General features: G+C 40.7%; 1 protein-coding gene across 1 annotated transcript; it reads left to right on the top strand.

The window, feature by feature from the left end:
• The first annotated feature begins 4603 nt into the window (after nt 1-4603).
• Nucleotides 4604-14664, top strand: LOC124699528 (achilleol B synthase-like). Its single transcript, XM_047231818.1, has 18 exons — nt 4604-4801; nt 6738-6923; nt 7408-7497; nt 7596-7790; nt 8272-8356; nt 8779-8945; nt 9088-9276; nt 9369-9482; nt 9942-10067; nt 10141-10260; nt 10355-10453; nt 10866-10922; nt 11112-11158; nt 11256-11399; nt 11487-11664; nt 12458-12532; nt 12662-12745; nt 14548-14664. The coding sequence occupies exons 1-18, from the start codon at nt 4604-4606 to the stop codon at nt 14662-14664; spliced, it is 2271 nt and encodes a 756-aa protein (XP_047087774.1).
• Nucleotides 14665-17385: the final 2721 nt, after the last annotated feature.

Here is a 17385-nt window from a genome sequence, read left to right as displayed (position 1 = left end):
TCCTCTATCAATATATCATGCAGCTCACCTGCTGAATTCTCAAAAAAGAAAAAGTGCCCTTCAAGCCACATGCTCATCAGGTAGACCTTTTATTGGTCAACTGTGTCTGATACATCTGAACTTAACTTGTGTCAGATTTTTGGTACTTTGTGATAAATTTAACCGTTCTATCTTCTGCATCTGTATAGCCACACATGCTCGTTTTACAGCTATAATTGTGCCAGATATCAAGCTAATTAAAATTTCTCTCTTTGCAATGGTTAACTCTCTCGAACTTCTAGATATGCATGTTCGACAACTTGTTTATAGCTAGGATTTGTGCTCTCAAGCTTGTGTATCACTACGGGAAAAATAGGCGTTGCCGTGCAGGCTTTCTTTGCCGTGTGTTCCCGCACGGCAAAGATTTCTTTACCGTGCGCACAGATAAAAACGCACGGCAAAGATTTTGGCCACGGGAAAGATAGACGCGAGCGCACGGCAAAGATACGATTCACGGCAACGACGAAAGAGGCCGCACGGCAAAGAAAAGTGCACGGCAATGGCTCAACACACCGCACGGCAAAGATTCGGTGCATGGCAAAGGCGTTGGGCATTGCCGTGCAACGTTGGCGCACGGCAAAGCAGCCTTTGCCTAGTGTTTTCAACAAACGCACGGCAAAGAAGGCTTTGCCTAGTGTAAGCGCACGGCAAAGATGTAAAAACTGGATTTCTTCTCATCTCAAAAGGTGTGGCGTGGTTTAGTTATCAACAAACAAACACTTAGCCTAGTGGCAAGGTCGCATGCTTTCCGTACTCTGCATCGTAGGTTCGATTCCCATACTAGCCAATTCGGAACTTTTTTTAGATAAAACATGCTTGGCACACGGCAAAGAAGCGACCTTTGCCGTGCGGCGTCGCACGGCAAAGCCTTTGCCGTGCATATAACGCCCTTTACCGTGCAAATAGTTGCACGGCAAAGACATAATTTCCCATAGTGTATAATTAAACCTTCTCGCAGTGTAATTGCACTTCCAAAATATTCCTGACCAACACCATGTAGTGTGTCAGTCTTGTAGTTAATTAAGACCTGCTCTATGATCTCTGGATGGAGCGTACAAGTATCATAATTGAACGAACTTCTAAATATGCCTTTCTAGCTACTTGCTTATCAGTAGAATTTATATTGGTAAGCAGTGTCTGATATATCTGAACTTGATCTGTGTCAAACTTTTGGTACTTTGTGGGTAATCAATCGTTCTGTCTTCTACATTGTATAAGCATGCATGCTTGTTTTACAGCCATCTTTGTACCTGGTTTTCTGTCAATTAAACTTTATATCCTTATCATGTTTAACTGCTATCGAACTTCTAGATATACATGTTGGACAACTTGTTCCTTGTAGCTAGGTTTCATTCTGTCAGGCTTCTGTATATTTAAACCTTTTCGCAGCATAAGTGCACCACCAAAATATTCATGATGGACACCATGCAATGTGTCAGTTAATTAAGACCTTGGCTAGGAATCTCTGGACGCAGCCACAAGTACCATATTTGAACGAACTTCAAAATGTGCCCTTCAAGCCACATGCTCATCAGTAGACTTTATATTGGTCAACTGTGTCCGATAGATCCGAATTTAACTTGTGTCAGACTTTTGGTACTTTGTGAGAAATTAACATTTCTATCTTCTGCATCTGTATAGGCACACATGCTCGTTTTACAGCAATCATTGTGCCAGATATCCCTCTGATTAAACTTTCTCTCTTTGCCATGGTTGACTATCTCAAACTTATAGACGTGCATGTTCGACAACTTGTTCGTTTATAGCTAGGTTTCACGATCTAAGGCTTGTATATAATTAAACCTTCTCCGGGTGTAAGTGCACTTCCAAAATATTCCCGACGAACACCATGTAGTGTGTCAGACTTGTGGTTAATTAAGACCTTCTCTACGAATATCTCCGTCGTAGCCACAAGTACAATAATTGAACGAACTTCTAAATATGCCTTTCAAGCCACTTGCCCATCAGTAGACTTTAGATTGATCAGCTGTGTCCGATACATCTAAACTTGATCTGTGTTAGAGTTTCGGTACTTTCTTTAAAATTAACCGTTCTATCTTCTGCATCTGTATAAGCACGCATTCTCCATTTATAGCTATCTTTGTGTTAGGTTTCCCGCTAATTAAACTTTCTCTCTTTGCCATGTTTGATTGCTCTCAAATTTCTAGATATGATTGTTCGACAACTTGCTCATTCATAGCTATGTTTCATGCTATCAGGCTTGTGTACAATCAAACTTTCTCGCATCCTAAGTGCGCCTCTAAAATAAGACTGACGAAAAACAAGCAACATGTCATTCTTACGGTTAATGAAGACCTTTTTAGGAATCTCTGAGCGTAGCGACAAGTACCATAATTGAACAAACTTTTAGATATGTCTTGCCAGCCACTTGCCCATTAGCGTATTTGGTGGACATGGGGTGCGCGCACACCTAATTAAATGAAAAATTCAAAAAGTTGCTATTTCAAAGTTTCATAAAAATTCAAATAATACATACAAAAATTTGCTATTTCAAAGTTTCATAAAAGTTGAAAATAATGCACGCATCTATATATCATGTTGATATTTACTGGTTTAAATAATTCAAAGTTTCAAAGTTTCGATGGAAAGGGCGCCGCCACCGCTGCCGGGGCCGGGGCCGGGGCTGTGGCCGAGTCTGGGCCGGAGCCGGGGCCAAGGCCGGGGCCGGGGCCGAGGCCGGCAGCAGCGGCGACTGATGGGCGTCGGTCCGAGGGCGGCTGCTCGGGGCGGGGTGGGCGGATCCTCCGCCGCCGCTCGTAAGGGGGTCGGTAGAGGAGGAGGGCGGCTAGGTTAGGAGGGTGATGTCCATAGTGCCTTAAACTACATGATATATAGATGCGTGCAAATCATTATAGTGTTATTTCCGTCGAACGACGAGGGGGGGGGGGAGAGGGCTTCCGCGGCGGCATTCCATAGGAGGTGATGACGCGCCGGTGGAGGAAGCCGGGCGGCACGGTTACTTGGCCGGGGCCTGATGCTCTCCGTCGGTAGCCATGGAGGATTCGGTGGAGCGGTGGCGGCTTCCGCCCTCGGTGACGGTTCAGCGGTGGTACGCATGATCCGCGCCGCCGTCCTCTTCCCTGGTGATCCGACATGAGGGACTGGCGACGTGGGGGCTACTGGTCTTGCTTTGTTTTTGGTGGCGGTCCTCGGGTTTCTCGCAAGTGAAGATGTAGATCTACCGGAGGTCAGTTTGCCTTGATCTGGCCGGAGAGATGAGTTCCGGAAAGCTCCGCCGGTGAATGGAACAGTGCATCTTTTGCCTGGAGTTTGCTGGATCGGGTTGTATTCGGTCGCACGCACCCATGTTTTTATTCCGATCGTTTGGTTCCGGAGGGAGCGGCGCGAAGCTCTATTATGTGTTGACATCAGGTGTCTTTTTGATCTATGGTGAAATCAGAAGAAGGAATATCATGAAGGCCGGATTGGTGGACTAGCTAAAGGAGGTTCGAGTCTCCGTGATGCTAAGGGATTTTCTTGATGTTCCAGGCTCCGCAGCAGTGGTATGTATGTGGGGGCGACAGCACAGGTGAAGTTCAAAGAATTACCTCTCAGGGTGAAAACCCATGGTCTGGCCTTAACTGGCTGTGCCTGACAATGACCTTGTTGGAGGCATTTTTTTAAGAGTGGGGACTATCTTCAGGGTGAAAACATAAGACCTTTGGTCGGACGACGACGGTGTTGGTGAACTGTTCCCGTCTTGGAAGCGTCGCTTTTGGAGAGTCTGTATTTCAGGTGTTGTCACGGTAGTGGTTGTATTTCTGTTGCTAGGTCTGGAATGCTGTAGCGGGACTTTTAGTTCTTTACTCTTTTTTAGCTGTGTGCATGAGACGTTATTGCAGAGGCTAGGTGTAACTGGTATGTTTTGATATTAATATATTCCATTATCTAAAAAAAACTCCGATGATGTGTGACGTAGCGCAACCCGCTTGCACCTTGTGCAGCAAAATACAACTTACGAAATAGTACGCAAGAAGGCCTTTGTGTTTATTTGATTTGTCTGCATGGGCGTATCTTTTGCAATGCGTTTTTCTAAACAGAGGTAAAAACTTCATTAGTTAAGAAGAAAGTGTCTAGATTTTAGGAGAAAATCAGGTGATACCTACAACAACAGGGTCAAGTTTACACAAACAACCCACCCACACATATCCAAACACCCAAGCCTAATAGATAACTAAATAACAGAGCCGCACCCATTCTAACAAACACACGAGACGATAAAGCGATACGAACTAAACACTCCAAACATAGCACCGAGAAAGACAGGCCATGACACTAGCTAGGGGGCAAGGTACAGCGTAGGCAACCGTTAAGTTGGCAAAAAAATCGCAAATCTCTCTTGCAACGATAGTTTTAGACACTGATGCCAACAGACATGGATGACTTAATAACCCCAACACCAATAAAAACCACATGCCTGCTGGACTCATAAGATACCTACACCTGCGGGTTCCGAGTGTCCATCTATTGATTCCGAGTGCACACTAGACGTTGTTCATCGACCAATACGTTGTTGAGTTTATCTAGGCTTTCGTCCCTGAAAATGTGGAGGCTAACCACCGGCGAGGGCAGCAGTCCGTGGCTATGGTCGGCCAACGGGTTCCTAGGCCGGCAGGTGTGGGAGTACGACCACGACGCCGGCACGCCCGAGGAGCGCGCCGAGGTCGAGAGGCTGCGCGAGGACTTCACCAAGCACCGGTTCCAGAGGAAGGAGTCCCAGGACCTTCTCTTGCGCTTGCAGGTACGAACCGACTGGCATCCGAACCATGGATCAGATATATATGCTTTATCTTCTTCTTTTTTGGTTCTTCAACGATGGTTCCGTCAACCACATCGGGCGCATGCAGCCTGCCGCATCAGATATTAAGATTTGGCAACAACCCATATGCATGTACCCTACCGCGTTACGGTTTAGTTTCTTCATTTTTCACCCAAGTAACTTTTTCTCACTATGGAATGCAAGAAAACCGCATGCAGGCTCAAAATGAAACCTTTAAAGCATCTCCAGCCACGTCCCTCCAAATCGCCCCCCAAAGTGCGTCGGATCGAGCTTTTGGGGGACGCGTTTTCTTTGTGTCGCGTTTGGGGGATGCGCTCCCCAGCCGCGTCCCCCAAACACGTCCCCTAAATAAATAAAAGTGCACGGAAATAAAGATTTTCATTTAAATTTGATTATATATTACAAGTCTGAATGAAAATGGCTAGATTTTATCTAACCCTAGCCTACTGACCGCCCGATGGCGCGTTCGATGGCCCCGCCCCGTCGTCGCCTCCCCTCCGCCGCAGCACCGGCTCCGCGCGCCGCCTCTCCCTGCATACGGTGGCGAGCAGACGTCGCTGCTCCATCAGCGCGTCATCGCCTGCCCTCCCCTGCTGCGCCGCCTGGAGGGAGAACTCAACGGCACGGCGAATCTGCTCGTTTTTGCGGAACGGACGTCGTCCTTGAGCTTCTTCTCTGACTCGAAGGACTCAACGAGCGCTCGTTGCTGATCCGCCACCTCGTCCGGGTGCGGCCCCTCGTCGTCGGACCACTCGAAGTCGTCGTCGTCTTCCTCCTTCTCCTCCTGCTCCTCCTCCTCCTCCTCCATTTGTGCCTCCATTTGCGTCGCCAACGCATCGGCCTCCTCCGCCAACGCATCCGCCCGCGCCCCCAGGCCGCCTCCATTGCCGCCAGCGCCGCCTACCGCTGCTGACGCTCCACCGCCTCCCGCCGCCGCTGCTCAATTGCCTACAACCGTTCACGGTGCTAGAGATGCCTCTCCATGTGCAGGCGATGCCGCTCTGCATGCCACCACTCGCCCATCTCCTCCGTCCGGCGCCGCCGCGCCTCTTCCGCCGTGGCGACGTCGAACACTGTTATGGTGTCCGACAACGCTGCCTCCTCCCACGCCTCGTTCTCCGTTGCTTCTGGGTCGATATCGAACTGCGGTGCTGGAGGTGCTGGAGGTGGTGGTGGAGACGGTCGTGGAGGGAACTGGCCGGCGCCGGGGCGGTTCATTGTTGCACACGTGGTGTTTTGCGACGAGGGCTGTGCTTGCGGAGGAGAAAGGGGTGCCGGCGGCTGTGGTGGCTACCATTGAGCGGGGGGGACCTTTTAAAGACGTCGGCGTTGCCAAAAGAGGCAGGAAGATAGCGCATGAAGATGCTAGAAGCGGCGGGAAGAAAGCGCGTGAACACGCGGTGGCGTGCGCACGCCGGCGACGCGTGGAGGCTGCGCGGCGCCGACGAGACGTCTCGTCTTTCCCTCCATCGCCATTAAGGCAAAGTTGCGACGCTTCGTTTGTGAATCGCTGACGCGTCGGTCCTGCCACTCCCCATCTCGCATTTTGTTGTGTCCGGCATGCCTAAAGCGTTCCCTGTGGAACGGGGACGGGCTTAGGGCGCCGAACACCGTATTGAGCCGCGCCGGACAGAAATGACCTTTGGGACGCGCGGCTGGGAATAAAATTTGTCCGGTGCGCCCCAAATCCCTTTGGAGGCCGCTTTGGGGGACACGGCTGGAGATGCTCTTATGTACTCTATGCGCAAACCATCCTACAATAGTGTTTTCTAGTGACCCTCTAAGCTAATTATCATTTTCTTTATCCCTTTAACCCCGCAAAGAAACATTTTTGTTTTGCTTTCTACATAGTGTTTTCCATCTTTTATTTTGCCAATAATTCCATGTGGTGCTGCAGTATTCAAAACTAAACCCTCTTCCGCTCACTTCTCCATCAACGAAGCTTGAAAAGAGTACGGAAGTCACGGACGAAATTTTATCTGTTTCGTTGAGGCGAGCTCTAGTTCAATATTCCAGTCTACAAGCACATGATGGGCATTGGCCTGGTGAATATGGTGGAATTTTGTTCTCTATGCCGATTATTGTAAGTATTTCTTTTCGAGTAAATTTTAATTGCAGTATGCTTCATCTTCATTATTCAAGATAAAGAGAGGTGTTGGGTCCATTGTGAAACCATAACAAATTGTAGAAAAAATATGACACATAAACCGATCTGTTACTATGTACATCGATCTTATGTGATACATTGGCACAACAAACGATGGTCCTTGTTGCGACCTTACATACTGCATGATTGTAATAAGTTTACACTTTCAACTCTTTGTTTAATAAAAGACATGGCTGTGTGCATCTATTGATGCAGAGGCCGGGGCTATGCTCCCATATCGAAAAAAAAAACAAACGATACTGTTTTGCCAAATATGATAAAAGTTGAAATCATCAAAACCCTGATGCAAAATTCACATTTAACTGAAATTTTTATTTTTTAAACCATATTTCCTCTTGCAATGGACAAGTCCACATCTAATGCTCCCACTACATTGTTCCATCTATTGTTTGTCATGCAGATATTTTCTTTACATGTTACTGGATCACTTGACACTGTATTATCACCGGAACATCAGCGTGAGATATGTCGGTACACTTACAATCATCAGGCAAGGAATTTTTTGTATATAATCTTGGTTCTAGAAATGGATGTGTGCTGTTGACAAAAATATAAATATAAATAAGATAATAATTTTCAACTTTGCAGAACGAGGACGGAGGATGGGGAAAGCAGATCCTTGGACCAAGTACCATGTTTGGATCATGTATGAATTATGCAGCCTTAGTGCTTCTTGGTGAGAAGCAAGGTGGTGATAATGATGCATTGGCTAAAGGGCGTTCTTGGATTTTCTCACATGGAAGTGCAACTGCAATTCCCCAATGGGGCAAAGTATGGCTCTCGGTAAGTGTATGCGATTTTGTCTGTATTGTAGAAAAGAATAAAATGAATTTAACAATGCAACAATACATTCACAATGTAAGGTTGGCTTGCCTTGGTCACCTCCATATTGTATTTTGGACAACTAAAACCATTTAGAATTTATGTTCTTAGCAATTACATGGAGGAATACCAGTAGCTAGAAAGCAGCCCAGTTGCAATTTTCAGTTATTGTTGTTATAACAACATTATTCTATACATCGCCATAATATGAGAATTTTGTAAAAAGTGGTAAATTAATTAAACATTATCTGAACCAAATTTTGTTTAACTTAGATGAATATTTTTTAAATTTGAATATGTACGAGCCCGCCTAGAGGATGGAACCTTATTGAGTACCCACCAACTTACCTTGTTTATTGTAATTGTGATAAATTATAGAGAACATATTAGTTCTCTTCTTGAAATCGGAACTAATGTAAAGCAACCCGTGTATCCCTCACAGATAATTGGCGTGTATGATTGGTCAGGAAATAATCCAATTATTCCGGAATTGTGGTTGGTTCCAAACTTTCTTCCCATCCACCCAGGTATGTATGCTTCGTATGTCAAGGTGTCGAACATTAAGAAAGGGTATTTGACGCACGATGAAGATCAATTTCAATAATTAATTATCTGCTAGAAATAAATTATTATTTTTATGTTTAACAATGAGTTGGTTTTGTTGAATAAACCATATGATTTCGTTGTACATGAAAATATATAATTTTCTATAACCCCAATGACAAATATTGTAGTCTAAGGAATGAGATTACACTCACTACTCACAAAAAGGTAAATGGTGGGTTAAGCAATATAATTTTATGAGTTTCTGAATACAAGGATAATAGAAAAAAATAGGTTTTACATAAATCTGCTTCGATGTATATGTTTCCACATGGTATATATACTTCGTTGTATTACCGTACCCATCACTAATGACATGAATAAGAAGATAAAAAGTTACATTCAGGTCGATTTTGGTGTTTCACCCGTTTGGTGTACATGTCAATGGCATATCTTTATGGGAAGAAGTTTGTTGGGCCCATTACTCCAACAATACAAGCACTACGAGAAGACCTATATAACATACAATATGAAAGTATTAATTGGGACAAGGCACGCGACTCTTGTGCTAAGGTTTGTTAGAAACTATCTAATCTTTTCGTTCTTTATTAATTCATCAAGTATATGTCGCTTCGGTAATCTCTAAACTTTTGAAATTTATTAAAAATATGTTGTACTTGTACGTATGACGCATGAGTTTGGTATGTTATTATAGGAGGATCTTCATTATCCCCGTTCAAATGTGCAAAACATTATTTTTGGTTTCCTTAACAAATTTATAGAGCCAATATTGAATTGTTGGCCCGCCAACAAGCTAAGAGAGGGAGCTTTGATTAACCTCATGGAACACATCCATTATGAGGACGAAACAACCAAGTATCTTTGCATTTGTCCTATTAACAAGGTAACATACCATGAATTTTATGTTTACCTATATTATTATGAAAAATCTGGAAATCATTCATACAAATTATATGACATGTGTTTGTTCATTAGGCATTGAATATGATTTGTTGCTGGGTAGAAAACAAAAATTCAGAAGCCTTCCAAAAACATCTTCCTAGGATTTATGACTATTTGTGGCTTGCAGAAGACGGCATGAAGGCTCAGGTACTTTTCATGATGTAATGCAGAGTCGTTAGGTGACCGATTTTTTCATGTGTAGGAGTTTTATAGCAATTATTTCTTATCATGGAGAAACATATTTTTCAAAATAAAAGTTTATAAGCCTTGCAATTGTAAGTAGTTTCTTTGCAGGTAATGAACTCACATGCAATAGATATTATTAAATGAAGCACTATTCATATCCGAGCAAGATTTAATATATTTTGATCTTTTGACCTCTCTTGTTACTAGCTACACGATTGCAATCTTGGCTAACCAAAAGTTTAACTTTCGTAGGTGTACCTTGATGTACATGAATTGAATAAAATATTGCTTACGATGATATGAATACACATTCTAATTAATATATAATTCATGTTTCATACTAATAAGTCCTATAATAAAACATGACATTTCAAAAAAAAAATATGGCAAAATGATTGCTTTATGGTCTTATACAAATAGGTATATGATGGATGCCATAGCTGGGAAATAGCTTTCATAATCCAAGCATATTGCTCAACAGAGAACCTTATTGGCGACTTTGGCCCAACCCTAAAAAAGGCTCACGAATTCCTGAAAAAATCACAGGTTTGTTTTTTGCAATCTTTTGTTGAGCAATATTTTCACAAAAATCCTAAAATTTTATTTATTATACTTGAAGGTTCTTATCAACCATCCAAATTACGAACTTTATTATCGCCATAGATCGAAAGGTTCGTGGACACTTTCATCAGTTGACAATGGTTGGTCAGTGTCTGATTGCACTGCGGAAGTTGTTAAGGTATAGTATTGTTGTCTATTAACTTCATATAATTTGTAACTAAATTTTTCATGGATGGTTGGACATGAGGTTCCAGAATCACATTTTCTATTAGGCATTGCTGCTCTTATCAAATATTTCTTCCGACATTGTTGGTGATCCAATAACACAAGAAAGGTTGTATGATTCAATTGATTGCATCCTTTCTTTCATGGTATGCCCCCTTAACCAAAGAAAATTGGCTTGACCTTATTTTTGTATCATGTTGTCGCACTCCAACAATCCATGTTATATACGTATGACAAAATGTTCACATGCTATACCTACAAATGTTATGCACACATTGTTAGTTCTATGTCATCAAACAAAGCAACTACTTATTAATATTGGTACTACATCATGTGTAGGTTTTTTGTCCTTTAATAAGGAGTCATATATAATGAGGAAAAAAAATATTTTGTTTCCAAAATTAAGAGTACATTCCTAGAAAATTGAAACTAAATTAGATAACAACGAATAAAGCACAACCACGCACCGTCCACTTGAATCGTCTAGTCATTAGCCATGATTACATTAATGGAAATACCATAAGACTAATAGCAAATTTTCCATTTTTTCCTACAAAGAATAAAGATGGCACCTTCTCTACATACGAATGCAAGAGAACTGTATCTTGGTTGGAGGTACGTAAAAATATCGTACTCTAATGAACTAAACTTATATGTATCACAATGCTTACTAGTTCAGAATTTGTTGAAAGTGTTGCCATATATCTAGTCTTCCGTACCGGGACTTGCCCTTCCAGTACTTAATTCCCTGCCACATATCACTCTATTAAACATAGTAACATATTGTTTTATTTGCCAACATAGGTTCTTAACCCTTCCGAGAGCTTCCGAAACATTGTGATCGATTATCCGTAAGGGATTTGGATATGTTTAGACATAAAAATATCTATTCTTATGATCTTATGATTTATTTACTTAACTGACTCAAGGCGCATAAATAATTGGTAGATCTGTTGAATGCACATCATCCGTGCTTGATGCTTTGATTATTTTCAAGGAGACGCATACGCAATACCGCAAAAGAGAGATAGAAATGTGTATTACAAATGCAACCATGTTCATTGAGAACAACCAACGTAAAGATGGTGCATGGTAAGTAATCCTAGGCCATTTACTTTACATAAATTACTTTAACTTCGGACACAAAATTTTGCGCTATAATCAATACTTAATTTTTAGGTATGGCTCTTGGGGTATATGTTTCACTTATGGAACCATGTTTGCGGTAAGAGGACTAGTAGAAGCTGGAAGAACTTATGGTAATAGTTATTCCATAAGGAAAGCATGCAACTTTGTGCTATCAAAGCAGCAAACCACAGGTGGATGGGGAGAAAGCTATCTTTCCAGTGAGAAAGAGGTGATATCCTTAATTATCATTTTAATAGGAAAATACATTTGGTTGTGTGACTGGTAGTATAGGATAACCCAAATATAACCTAAGACTTTAACTGTTCAACATAAATCTTCAAACAATGGAGAAAAAATAGATAACAATGTATGAGGATGCATTGAATCGTCATACCAATTTTACAGTATGTGCCGTACAAAGAAGGGAAATTCCAAAATGATAGTTTCACACTATAATTTTGCTCATATGGCTTGACTAAGAAATATGGAAATAGGTTTTATAAGACCTCTCATGTTGTTAGAATTACTGAGCCGTTTGTTCTAGGAGAAATCGAAATAGGCATCATACAAAAGTACACCCTACTCCACCCCTTAATAAATCTTGTTACTGAATCACCGCATTTGAAAATTTCTCACTCAATATAAGCCTCTATACAATTCCACCTCAAGATCTATATTGGCCGGAACAAATACCTTGTTATTTTCAACATTATATAACATAGTTGTGTAAATAATTCTTTATAATAAAATTATAAAAAAAACTCAGTTATTTAATACTTTTGTTGTCCTTATGTGTACTACTATCTACAAGCCAACTACTTCTCCAAACAACAAAAATTAGATCGGTACCAAATTTTGCGGAAAATTAATTAGGGCGTCTAAACCAATAAATTTTAAATATGAAACACATGACTATATTTGAAATATCTTGTGAAAATATTATTTATAAGTGTACATTTAATTTGGTCCCATTATAATTGTCAAAATCAGAGTTCTTATGTTTTTTAACAAACAAATTACAGGACTACATTGATAGCGGTTATCCTAATGTTGTGAACACTTCGTTTGCAATGCTTGCTTTGATTTATGCTGGGCAGGTTAGTTCAATTTCTCCATCTAAGAATGTTGTACATGTGTCCTCATGACAAAAATAATCCCAACATTTTATTACTATTATTAAATTTTATTTTCCTACACAAGAAATTAATATTCAAGTATTTAACCAGGTTGAACGAGATCATGTACCACTATTTCGCGCGGCAAGACTATTGATCAACATGCAACTAGAAACAGGTGAATTTCCCCAACAGGTAATTAAGATTTGCAATGATGATATTGTTTGTCAGAAAACATAAAAACAACAAATCTGGCAATCCTTTGTAATATTAGTGCAACAAAATTTGTCGTAGAAGTATTGTTTTTTAAAGGGGAGTATAACCGTGTCCTCTTCATCAATTAATGATCTCGTTAAGGTTGATACACTTAGAATATCAAGCGACCAACAACTATGTACTATTATATTAGTAAACAGCTCCGTCTGAATATTTCCTAAGCAACCAGAAGATACCGGTTGCATCAAGTAACCTTAAGCCCCTACGGATCGTCCAGGACCAGGAAACACAATACATGTTATGAGTTATGTTCGTCTGAAGCCTATGTTCATTAAAATCGTGGATAACTTATACATCTTTCTATTGCACAATATTTTATAATGACGGATATTGATGAGCCAAAGGTGAATCACCTAGTCAATTAGCATCCTAAAATCTAGCTCTTGAGACATCACCAAGTTTAATAAGTTGGCTCTATTAAAGAAATCATTTTAACTCACATGAGACCATTTCAAAATGGAGAATTGGTTGGTCCACCTGCATTTGTGCAAGGTTTTACTTTGAAGTACTGTTATGCAGAAGCTCCCATCATACAACCCTTTCATTCAGAAATTTGAACAATCTCGTTTGCAGAGTAAACACCTATTTTTAATAGCAAGTACATCAATACCTAGGCCTCCATGGTCGTTAGGTATGTCAATAAAATTCCATTTAGTAAACCGATACTCATGTTTATTCTCATCTATTTGCCACAAATTCCGTGATATGTAAAGTCGAGACACTTTTGTGCCCATTTTGTAATTCTATATATGAAGGGTAACATAAACATTTGAAATCTCTTTAAGACTAAACTGATATGGATTAGACAATCTCCATATGAAAGCATCATTATTTTCTAGCTGCCAATCTTCTTTTGAAAATGGCTCTCAGCTAGATACCATTCAGAATTTCTATTTTTTTTAATCAAAGATAGGGGCCCTCAAGTACCTAAAAGGTAAGCATCCAAAATCACAACAACAAAATATGACGGGTTTCCTCATATTTAGCCTTTGCAAAATGAAAAATCTACTCTTGCAGAAGTTAATTTGGAGAATAGATATTTGTTAAGAGATGCTCGAGATCAATTCGGTGTGAACCACTTTCTCTAAATCATGTTCCACGAAAATGATTGATTCATCCGCATATTGAAGTATTGAGACCCCTCCCTCGACTAGATGTGATACGATGCCACCAACTTGACCATCCTCCTTTCACCTGGCAATCAAAGATAGCTAAGATATCCACAACAATGTTGAAAACCATAGGAGGCAGCAAATATCTTGTCTCGAACCTTTTCTAGTCAGAGAATAATGGCCAATATCATCATTGACCTTTATTCCCACACAACCCCCTTGGATAAATTGTGTAATGCATTCACACCACTCAAGTATAAATCCTTTCATATGCGAAGTATGTTGCAAATAAGGTCACTTCACTTTATCATATACCATGTAATAAATTTTAAACAACACCAGATCTATTTTCTTCCTATGAAGTTCATGGATGTTTAAAATAATACAATAATTCCTTCTACGATATATCATCAAGGCATAAAATTTGTCTCGTAACTATTTGATTATTAAGTTTTCGAAATTGTATGTGGTGTTGAATAGAATTCCGATCAACGTAGGAGATTATAGTGTGAGTGCTACCGTCCTAAATTTTGAAGCTACTGCGTGGTTAAATAATCATCTAGAGTAATCAATTAATTTCATCTTATCGTTTTCCATGTTTTATTTCAGGAGCATATTGGATGCTTTAACTCATCATTCTACTTTAACTATGCGAACTACCGCAACATATACCCCATCTTGGCGCTTGGAGAGCTTCGTCGTCGACTTGTTGCAAACAAGACTTGATATGGACACACATGTCATTGCTATATTGTAATAGAAAGTTGAATGTGCTCATGTAAAACATTAATAAATAGTTTCTAGGGCATACTTTTTTGTGGAAAATAGATTCGACCTTCACACAATATAATTTTTCAAATACAAAATAAAGCACTCGAAATACATTATCTATACATAACACAAATAGTTTAAAAAATAAAACAAACAGATTCAACTTAACAAATCTATATCTGTCTGTACGCATTAAGAATTTGAAACATTTTTTCGACATAGCAAATAAACTGAACTTATTTTTCCTAAGGATAATACTGCAATCTAATGATCCTGTATATAACTTAACCGCATGGTGTTCATACATGGAGTATGTCAAATAATCGCTAAGATGGTGTGCACCATGCAGAAGAGAACATGTGCTCCATCCCACTCATAAATCTTTGCAAGTGACCTCATCAGATCTTGGTTGTGCATTTTCATGTAAACATAACCCTCGTCGCCATTCTGATGAGAATGTACAATGCACCACCAGGCACCCTGCAGCTTGCTGAAGAGGACACACGTAACCACATAACTCGTTGGCCGTAAGTTCGGGGTATCAATGGCTTTTAGAATCATATTCTTTTGAACACCATATGTCACCCTTAGGTGCTAAATGATTATACGGGAGACATATTCTCTCTTTGCGGATTTGGGATCAGCATCAGGTTATCTCAACAGAGGATCGTCATCTTCATTATCATCGTCTTTTTCGTCTTTGTAATATTTACCCTTATCATCTGCATCACCGGGAAAATTTCTTGGACTTCCACCGTACGGATCAACATCAAAATCGCTTTCCTGGTCCGAATCTTCTTTCTCCTCCTGGTCAACCTCTTGAACCTCATCCTCCTTAACTCTCAACTTCTACATACATCCAGGTAGATATTAATTATCTATTATTTATTAAAAAAGATAATTTCGAAACACATATAAATATTCGTGTAGTACCGTGCCTTCTTTGCCACCACCTTCGGAAGAGCCCTGTCCAACGAAGATGTGCTTCCTGATGGATCCGCAGTATCCATCTATGGTCAAGCACCACCCTATTAAACAATATAATAGAACACACACTTTCGAACTGATATAAATAAACACGTAAATGAATCATCCAAAACGAATTGATACATATATACTAGTTCATTCTTGTTGAATGAATCAACAAATCCACCAAAAAGAGTTGATACAAATAAGCAACTAGGGGATGGATGGATGAATCTACCGAAAATAATCGATGCATACTAGTTCACCCCTATTAGATGGATGGATGAATCAACTAGAAATAATCGATTTATAGTCAGCATGCATCTATGATTATATAGCTAGGAAATATTGCATAATATATCACTCTACCCAACGGATAGGAAGAAACATCTATATGAATATACCAAAAATAATAGATGCATACTAGTTCGTCTCTATTGGATGGATGGATGAGTCTATTCGAATTGATTTACAAATTGTATTTTAGAAGGAATTTAATAGCACAACCATTCTTGTGTACCTTTTCGGAACTATGAAGCTTGATCCAAATAATGGTTTAAATGAGGTGGCAACAGTAGTTTGACGTAGAGAAACCCTAAGTGCCCAACAGCTTTCCCTTTATAAAGAGTGAAAATGGGCATCCCGGAATCTATGTTTCGGATATGCGGGCTTAAGGGAAACGGTTAAATCCAACCAACCACTGAAAGTAATTCCATAGAGATATAAAAGAGCTGAGTAACCACTAGTAAACCCCAACCCTTGCCTTCTCCACCCCAGAATTGCCGATCCAGAACCCGGTCTAGCTATGGCGCCCTAACCCCTGCAATAGTAGCCCTATAGGTAGGGGACATGATGTGGGGTCCCCCGGGATCGTAGGTGAGAAAAATCCAGATCTCCATCTGGCATAAGCCTAACCTAGAGCTCGAGAGACTACAATGTGAGAATCGGCAACACAACAGTGACTCTACGACTCGAAAAAGTAATACAAACTCATAACTGAGCAAAAAACAAAGCATTACAAGCAGAGTTCATTGACCTAACATTACATTAATCAACGAAAGCGATGTTATCCTATTCTGCATAGCGACATAGCAAAAGGCCAAAGAGGCCAGGAGCTTAACGGAGACATCCCAGCCCGTAGATTCGAGGCTACCACCTGTGAACCCCAAGCTACTCGTCGATGTCGACCTAGAAACCACCATTTGTTGGAGCGACTTCGTCTGGAAGAAAAGCATGACAAGCTGAATACAGAGACTTAGCAAAGACTTAATACAACTTGTTTGCAAAGCTGGTATGTGAGGCTTTCTGTAGATCTTATTTACCGCAAAGTCAATTTTCCTTTGTAAAACAAGGGGGATAAGAAGCTTGTCTACTCAGATCATTTAAAAGGGGATAAGAGAGCGATATCACTAGCTATAGATCATCATATTGAATCCACAGAAATCTTCATCATCAGTTGAACCTATCAACTAGGAGCACCCCCTCGATACCCCGAGGAGGAATCCTTATTCACACATTGATTCCAAGTTTAAGATTAGGTTAAAGTTCTCTATGATCAACACGTCCGTCCCCAAGTCGTCTGTAACCGTGGACACGGCTTTTCAAAAATATTTAACCCTGCAGGGGCGTACAACTTTACCCACACGCGCCGAATGACTCTTAACACCATAAGATGCACACTTCCTTGGTGTGCCGGCAGAGGCTGGTCGA

The sequence above is a fragment of the Lolium rigidum genome, chromosome 3, assembly GCF_022539505.1.
Source record: "Lolium rigidum isolate FL_2022 chromosome 3, APGP_CSIRO_Lrig_0.1, whole genome shotgun sequence".
Taxonomy (NCBI): domain Eukaryota; kingdom Viridiplantae; phylum Streptophyta; class Magnoliopsida; order Poales; family Poaceae; genus Lolium; species Lolium rigidum.
Note: the sequence above shows the minus strand (reverse complement) of the source record. Positions and strands in the feature narration are given on the sequence as shown.